Source organism: Trypanosoma cruzi, genomic scaffold (genome assembly GCF_000209065.1).
Source record: "Trypanosoma cruzi strain CL Brener 1047053516765 genomic scaffold, whole genome shotgun sequence".
NCBI classification, from domain to species: Eukaryota; Euglenozoa; class Kinetoplastea; order Trypanosomatida; family Trypanosomatidae; genus Trypanosoma; species Trypanosoma cruzi.
The window spans coordinates 15,144-22,763 of record NW_001849520.1 but is presented as its reverse complement, the minus strand read 5'-3'; the positions used below and the strand labels follow the sequence as shown (position 1 = coordinate 22,763).

The 7,620-nt window shown below is 48.7% G+C and overlaps 3 protein-coding genes across 3 annotated transcripts, besides 15 other annotated features; all 3 read left to right on the top strand.

Annotated features, from left to right (window-relative positions):
• Nucleotides 1-568, top strand: Tc00.1047053510493.20 (hypothetical protein, conserved; the record flags this gene model as incomplete). The annotated part of the gene is made up of 1 exon (XM_800157.1): nucleotides 1-568. A coding segment is annotated over one exon (568 nt), but the record flags the coding sequence as incomplete, so codon positions are not given.
• Nucleotides 1-1,322: a sequence feature (heterozygous, Esmeraldo-like haplotype).
• Nucleotides 572-611: a microsatellite.
• Nucleotides 952-972: a microsatellite.
• Nucleotides 1,320-1,344: a microsatellite.
• Nucleotides 1,323-1,663: a sequence feature (haploid, Esmeraldo-like haplotype).
• Nucleotides 1,664-2,039: a sequence feature (areas merged during assembly that could not be assigned to a particular haplotype. This can correspond to areas where the two haplotypes were merged or to regions with more than two copies in the genome that were merged during assembly.).
• Nucleotides 1,913-2,635, top strand: Tc00.1047053510493.10 (hypothetical protein, conserved; the record flags this gene model as incomplete). Its single annotated transcript, XM_800156.1, has 1 exon — nucleotides 1,913-2,635. The coding sequence occupies one exon, from the start codon at nucleotides 1,913-1,915 to the stop codon at nucleotides 2,633-2,635; it is 723 nt and encodes a 240-aa protein (XP_805249.1).
• Nucleotides 2,040-2,219: a sequence feature (haploid, Esmeraldo-like haplotype).
• Nucleotides 2,220-3,548: a sequence feature (heterozygous, Esmeraldo-like haplotype).
• Nucleotides 2,708-2,738: a microsatellite.
• Nucleotides 2,740-3,202: a mobile genetic element.
• Nucleotides 3,549-4,429: a sequence feature (areas merged during assembly that could not be assigned to a particular haplotype. This can correspond to areas where the two haplotypes were merged or to regions with more than two copies in the genome that were merged during assembly.).
• Nucleotides 4,430-5,151: a sequence feature (areas merged during assembly that could not be assigned to a particular haplotype. This can correspond to areas where the two haplotypes were merged or to regions with more than two copies in the genome that were merged during assembly.).
• Nucleotides 5,073-5,176: a sequence feature (A-rich).
• Nucleotides 5,152-5,695: a sequence feature (areas merged during assembly that could not be assigned to a particular haplotype. This can correspond to areas where the two haplotypes were merged or to regions with more than two copies in the genome that were merged during assembly.).
• Nucleotides 5,696-7,620: a sequence feature (heterozygous, non-Esmeraldo-like haplotype).
• Nucleotides 6,787-7,620, top strand: Tc00.1047053510493.4 (hypothetical protein, conserved; the record flags this gene model as incomplete). Its single annotated transcript, XM_800158.1, has 1 exon — nucleotides 6,787-7,620. A coding segment is annotated over one exon (834 nt), but the record flags the coding sequence as incomplete, so codon positions are not given.

Sequence of the window (7,620 nt, the reverse complement as noted above, 5' to 3'; positions counted from 1 at the left end):
TCTTGAGGAGAAGGCGCTCCGTCGCGGCTACGGACATCCCCACTGCACCGTTGCCCAGCTTAGCGTCCGGCCTTCTGATCTAGATGCATTACGAAACGTAGTGCGGGAGATTTGGCTTTCCATGAAGGAATTGACAGAAAGGCAAGATGCGACAATTAGTTTAGCCGCATTAGATGATGGACCTTCTTTTGCCACAAGCAAAGATGGAGAAGAGATTCGTCTCCCCAGCATCAGGATTTTGCGCTCCGAGACTCTCTGTGCATTAAATAAAAAGATTAGTTGTGCGGTGCTCCCATATCATGTGCTTCCCGCCACACTTGATGTAGGGAAAGCCGCTTTTCATCCGTCGTTTAGTGCTGATAACGCGGCCACAGTGGAGTGGATGAAAAATTACCTCTCAGAGCATTGCATCGATGCGTATAGTCCTCATATCACTCTCGGTGCCACCACGGTGAAGCCGATGACCTCTTCCTTTCTTTTCAAGCCCACCACCGTGCCCTGGAGAGAGTGTCGTCTCGTCGTCAGTCGAATGGGTAATTATTGTTCTTGTTTTGAGATATACGATTAATAGGAGAGAGAGAGAGAGAGAGAGAGAGAGAGAGAGAGAGGGACTGAAGCGGAAACCTTTGTTGCGCGGGTTTGTTGCATCACGCGGATCTCAAGACATGGATGGGGTGCACCTGGTGTAACCGAGCTTCGGGAGAACGTGAACGAACTGGTTTCCTTCCGTTGGTTTGAGACGTCCACGGCCTGTTGGCTTTGGTGATACATGCAAAAGCTGTTCGGGGAAAAGGGTAACTGCGTGTGTGTTTCTCCTGGTAAAATAAATAAATAAATGAAAGGGAAGACGATTGAAAGGGGGGAGACGGACTCGTCACCGTGACAGAATCCCACACCCTCTCCAATACGTCATAGGCAAGAGTCACGCATCCCCCTCTTACTGTGTTGCTGATTATTATTATTATTATTATTTCCCCACTTTTTCTTCGCACACCTTTTTTTTAAAAATCACATTTCAAAGAAAATGGCAAGGAATTAATGAATATAAATATATACAAATATGGTGGTTTTTGGGTGTGTGAACTGTCGTATGTTCTTCAGGGATAGAAAGTTCCAATCACAATCCTGACTTAATTCACTTTAATACTGGCGATCACCGCTTTCACATTGATATGCATTTTTTCTGCATCAACAGCAATGGAAGGCGGAGGGGCAAAAGTCTATTGGCATTTATGACACCGCCGTTTTTCTTTGCGCAGTTTGTGGCATCTCCCATGCAGTCGGTATACGGGGTGCTCTTTCGATGATGGGTGTGTAGGGTTTTTTTTTGTTTTGTTTTGTTTTTGGAAGGGGGGAGAAGTTATGGTACCGTCTCGCGAAAACAATCTGCCGAAAGAAGGAAAATGATCCCGTTTTACTACTTTTTGTGCTGATTACCTTTTTGGAGTAGACATGCATGGCCCATAGAGTTTAATTTGTCTGTTTGGTAGCAGCTTTCCGGTATTCGTGCTCGGTTCCCACCACTTTCCCTCTCCATTCCCGCTATGGCCACGAATTGCTATCAGAGATTGAAATGCCAAGGGGTTTTCTCTCTTGACACGGACGTTGGTGGCGGTTGATGCGATTTGTAGTGAACTCTACTGCATTTTGGTCTCCAAATTATTGTTGCGAGTTTATTCATTGCCCTGTATGCCATTTTGTCTTTTCCAAGCTGAGGGAAGCAAAAACTATCATTTTTTTTTTTTTTATCCAGTTCTTGGCGGTGCTGGTGTGGAGAATATAATTATTGCTTTTCCCGGGTATATACATATATATATATATACCCGGGAGAGAAGAAAAAAAGAAAAAAAACAGTGAAGTTCAGAATTAATTTTTTTCTGTGAGAGCGTGAGTGTCTTTGGATAGGTGAATTATGTCGACAACGGCAAACGTTGTTTCAATGCTAGCCACTATAGCCACCGTCGGTACAGTCAGTTCCCCGGTATTCACTGTGAGGAAGATGGAACAGCAGTGTTCTGTAGGGATCATGACGCCAACCTTTTTTTGCGCCCAACTTGCAAATACGGTTGTGTGGTCTATTTATGGTGTTTTGCAACTTTCTTTTGCCATCACCATATGTAATGTTATTGGGAACGCCGTCGCAACATACTGCTTGCTTGTCTTTCTTTCGGTTGCTCGGATGGAGGAAAAGTCAGGAAATCGACTTGTTAGTACGACGTACAGAAAGTCCTTGATGACCATTGTATTTACTTTAATTATTATACTCTGCTTATCTACCATAATTGTCTTTCTTGCGTTTATTTCTCCTCAAAGTGCCAGGGTCTTCAATGGCGTTCTTGGAGGCTGTACCTCTGTTCTTATGCTTGGCTCGCCCCTTGCCCTTGCTGGAACCATTATTAAGAATAAGAACGCGGAGGGGCTGGCTCCAATAACCATGGCGTTTGGGTTAGCCAACACAGTGTTTTGGTTTTGGTACGGCTTTTTGGTGAATGATAAATTTATTATGGTTCCAAATTTTCTTGGAGCAGTGGCATGCGTTTCTCAGTTTGTACTTCTTTTTATTTATGGGAAAAGACCTGGAGAGGCTGTTGCGGTGAAAACTGCCATCGCTCCGCTTCCTTTCGTTGAGGATTGAACGTGTTAGGTTTTTTTTTTTTTTCTATTATTCCATGGTGTTACCGATAAATGGAGGTTTGCTTGTACAAAGTTTTTTTTTTTTTTTTTTTTTTTTTCCTTTTGGGAGCTTGTGAAGAGAATGACCGCGGGAGACCTGGCTAACTTAATCAATGTATTTGTATATCCTGATAAAGCGAATGCACTTCTTTATGATACTTTTCTATCGTGTGAATGGTGGGAAGAACACGACTTTATGGGGGAGAGCAGGGAATTGATTGCGGCTAAATAATTTTATATTTTGATTTTTACCGTCCCACCCGCTCCCTTTTTTGATTCCCACCACGCGGCGGTGTGTTGAGGCTGCGGGAACCCAAAAGTCCGCCAATTCTTAAATAATGATGTTTCAGATCCTATCTGAGTAAAAAAGGTCATGTAAGCGGTCAGAAGAATAGATATATATCTATATATATATATCAGAAGAAAACACTGAGGCAATTAACTTCTTCTGCGTTATCCCCATGTTTCTCTATCTTCTTTGGTTTCTTTAGATAATTTCAGTATCCGGCTAGCGGCCCGGAGGATTATTGTGTGTGTGTAGGTGTGTTTGCTGCCGCCCAACCCAACCGTATTTAATAAACGAAAAACACCAGCATTTTGCGTTGAGTTTTTTTTTTTTTTTTTGTGTGTGGCTTACTGGGATTTTGCAGGGAGAAAAACGCATTTCATGAGAAAATGACGGCGTTTCCACCATTTGGCTGCAAGAGGCGGGGAATGAGACGCCTGCCAAAAGAAGCGGGAGTTCGGCAGCATTTGCCCTCAGTGGAGTTCAACACCTGCGGCGAATTGGCGATATTTTGGGCTGCGCTCTAGCCGTTGAATGAAAGGGAAGACGGACGCTAATGGTTCGGAGTGGCATTCGTCACTTCTTGCTACCGGGGGGCGTCACGCGACAACTTTGCTTTTGAGCTCTACGTGAGCTCGTCGATTCCTCAACCCCATTAACGCGGCGGAGGGCGGGAGGGTCTGCCGAAGCAGAGCTGGAGATTAGTTGAACAGAACCCGAGCACAAACAGGATATGGGAAAGGGAAGCTTCTGGAGAGGATACCCTTTGCACAACACACATGGGGAAATCTCCAATAAGCAAAGGTCAGGCGTCTGAAGGATAGTCGCATCATGGGCGTGCCTGCTTGGGCACGAAGACGCCACAATCCACCAGAAGACAAACGCGCCGTGAGGAGAATAGGCAGGCGATATTTTTTATTGCGTTTTTTTGAATCAATTTTTTGGCATGCATTGCGGCAACGCGTGTCGCCAAACCTCATGGTGTTGTGCCGTGCCCCAGCAAGACGCAGCTGGTCCGGGCGCTGGTTGATGCCTTCAGCCCTGCGCCAACTTCCATGACACCGTGAGATAAACATTGTTGGCTCCTGGCTTCCCCCGACAATACGGAGCAATTGACCCTGGCACCACGGTGAGGTACCTAGCCCTGAAATCACCGGGGAATTGGGCCAATGGAAGCCGTGCCCAAGAGCATAAGAGTCTTCGCCACTCCGAAAGAAGTGGGAAATTTACAACACAACTGAAAGGTTGGCAATTAATATAAGAGACGACGAAATATTCTATAAAAAAACAAAATCACTACTCAACAAAAAATTATAATGCGCTCCACTGGCAAAAAAAAACAAGAATTTTTTCATACTTGCCATACATACAAAATACAAATCTTTACTCTGACTCTGATTCGGGAAACTACATAATCGCATTGCCCTTCATGACAGGATGGTAAAGGGTAAATTCCATCTCGCCAAAAGAATACAAAGGAATACCGCATGTGTTGCGCATTTAAGAGAGAATGAACAGCCATAGCACTTTTTTAAAAAGTCATTAAAATGATTTGTGTGTTGTGCACCGTTTCGTTCCTCGAGCCGCTTTTCCTCTGCTGTTGCTGCCGCTGCTGGTGCTTCTTGCACTTTTACGCGAAAAAGGATGAGGTTGATGATATGGTGCGTGTGGGGGCGGAAATCCCAGTGGGCGCTGGCACCTATTCGGCGAGAAAAACTGGACCGATTGCCCTGCCGTTACGAATAAAGGCAGTCAAGGTTCAGGGGAAGAGGAATTTATTGTGATTTTCTGCAATCTGGCGTTGCCGAGCTGCACGGTTGACAACACTACAAGTAATGCTGCAAAAAACGGGGAATTTATCTTCAATCAATCGCTTTTGACGAGCAAGGACACCGACGAATACAGGCGATGGGCCCTTATCCACGGCGCTCAAGCATCCACCGACGCGCACGGTGGAGGCAAGGCGGACATCATCGCTGGGTGGGTGCAAAGACCACTGCCGCTTCTGCATCTGGGACTGTTTGGAGTTGCGGCGGTATTCTGAGCAAAGGAGTGCGGATGTGTGGTTCCCCACGGGGGAAATATGTGCCGCGTTCCATGCGGAATCACTTGCTTTTTTTTTACTTTTTTTTTTCAATTTTTTTTGTATTCATCTTTTAGTCTTCTTTTGTTTTTAATTTCTTTTTAAATTAATCTTTTTTGTTTAAAATTTTTTTTGAATAATGATCGGTACTCTCTTTTTTTTTTCTCTTTTTCCAATGGTCAGTGGTTTTACAGTGTGATGCGCGACGTTTTCCCCATCTTGTTCGCTTTTGTTTTTCGCCCACATGCGGTGCCGGCCTCGCCGCTGTGCGTCCCACGGGTCGCACAAAAGGGGGAGTGGAATAACAGGCTGGGCGCCGCACGCGGGCCGAAGGATTTTGTGTGGGCTCGTGAAAAAGTAATATTTCTTTTGTTTTACTGCTTTTTCTCGTTGCGGGCAACATTTGTACACAAACAAACGGCCGTCTCGTGCGGCATGGCAAATGAAATGAAAGCCCCGCCGAATCAATTATCTTTTTGTTTCTTTCCTTTTATTTTTTCCGCGGCTCAGCTCAGCGCTTGCCGCGCCCACTGTGAGTGTGGGACGCCAAAACCCGCTGTGAAGCGTGATGCCAATCCGTCGGGGCCGAGGGAAGTAAAGGACTACCGCGCAAGCTTGGAAGCGTCCTGTCCTTCTCGTCGCGGCCACGGGCGTGCCTTGCGCACGGCTTATTCTTGGCAGTCCCTTGCGGCGTCCGGACCGAGGAGAGGGGAAGGATGGGGAGGTTCGCCCCGAGCAGGAGGCGGGCGGAGGGAAGAGGCCGCTTCTGCGGCCTTCCTGGCGCCGTTGGCGGCGCATACTGGGGGCGTCTGGCGTGGGCAATTGTAGGGCGAAATGTTTTTGCTGCCTCGTGTACGGTGCCCGCTCGCGTGGTTCGCGCGCCGTTTCTGCAGTGCGTTGTGGCGCGGCGGCGCTTGATGAGGGAGGGGTGCCGGCCCACGGCTCCTGCGCACGTCTCTGCGTGTAAATGGCTGGCGCGCGGTGCCGGTCGTTTGTGGGAGGGTGTTTTCGCCCCTGGCGTGGTTGCGTCTGTGCTTCTTTGTGTGTGGTGGCCGTGCCGGGGGGCCGCTACTCGCTCGCGTTTGCGCACGGCCCGCCGGCACGCAAGAACGCGACGGCCCGCGACTCGAGGGTTTTGATGCCGGGACCGACGCGCTGTCGGAGTGGTGCTGGGCGGCGGGCGGGCGATGGCGTACTCGGGCACTGCGGTGTTTGGCGGGCGGGTCGGGGTGCGTGCCGACGGCTCCGGCCCACGAAAGGTCTCGGCACGGCACCGCGTTTGTCCTGGGACGGTGCCTGGCTTTAGCCGAAGCGGTCGCCACCCGCGTTTCGTGGAAAATTGTGCGCGGCGATCCTTCTGGAGCGCGGCCCTTCTTTATTAGGGGTTTCTTTGTGTCATTGCGGATAAATTTGGTTGTCCGCACGCTGGCCGCCATCGTGGGGCACGTCCGCCTCGCTGGGTGGAAATGCGAAGGGGAGCTTCGACTCCCGGAGACGCCGCCTCAGGCGAAGGCGCGCAACACAACCCGTTACGCATCCGCCAGGGCCAGCGCGGTGGATTGATAAGTCTTCGCTTCCAAGAATCAATGAAATAACGAACCAATAAACCCATCAGCCAAGCAGCCCATAAGTGGGGAACGGAGGGCGGGGGCACATCATACGTTTTACTGTCGGTTGCGTCCCTTTATGCGCCTTCTCTTGTTTTTATTTTCTTCTACTTTTCTCATTTTAGTTTGGTCTTGTCATGGATTCTTCTCCAGTGAATCCATACTTACTTTTTGAGAGCGCAGAGTCATTCCGTCCCACAGACAAGGTTTCATATGCACTGAAACACCCCATCGGACAAAAAAGCGCCAGGGGTTTGCGAAAACCATCTCAATTGAATGATGATTGCTATCTTCTCCGATCTCTTGAGGAGCTGCGACGTGTGATTGCGTTGCCCCTGACGCCCAACACACTGACAACCTTCAACGAGCAGTTTGCAGGCTTATTGCAAAACTCTCCCGAGGCGTCGTCCATGCCCATATTTTTGGAAAGAACTCACGGCGCCCCCGTAGAGGACGCCGAGAGTCACGAAAACGAGCCATGGGACAACATCTACTCCGGAACAAGTGTGTGGCGTTGGCCGGTGGAAGTCTTGTACCAACGGTACCATTTGTTGATAGCCATTGATTTTGGGGTTTCGATCGTCGGTGTTTCAAGGAATGGAACGGTGCTGGTTGACAAGGTGCCGTTTGCCATCCAATCTGTGTTGGATGTAGTTAAAAAAACAATGCAAACACGTGAAAAGGAAAAAAATGAAATAAAGCATTGGGTCGACATGCACGTGGAGGAGTCAGAGCGTCATAACATCCTTCGGCAAGTGTGGAACCCCCGAATTGATATTTCCATCGTCCTGATTAATTTGCCCGGGGTGGAGGGGAGTGCGCCGACGTCCGTTTCTTCAAATTTCTTCTCATCGGAGACAGGCTGCGCGGCTGACGTGGAGGGACATCATGCGCACCTGTTTCCGGCGGGTGCGTTGCCGTTTCCTGCATTTGAGGGCGAATTCCCCGGTGATGCACACTGTCATCCTCAC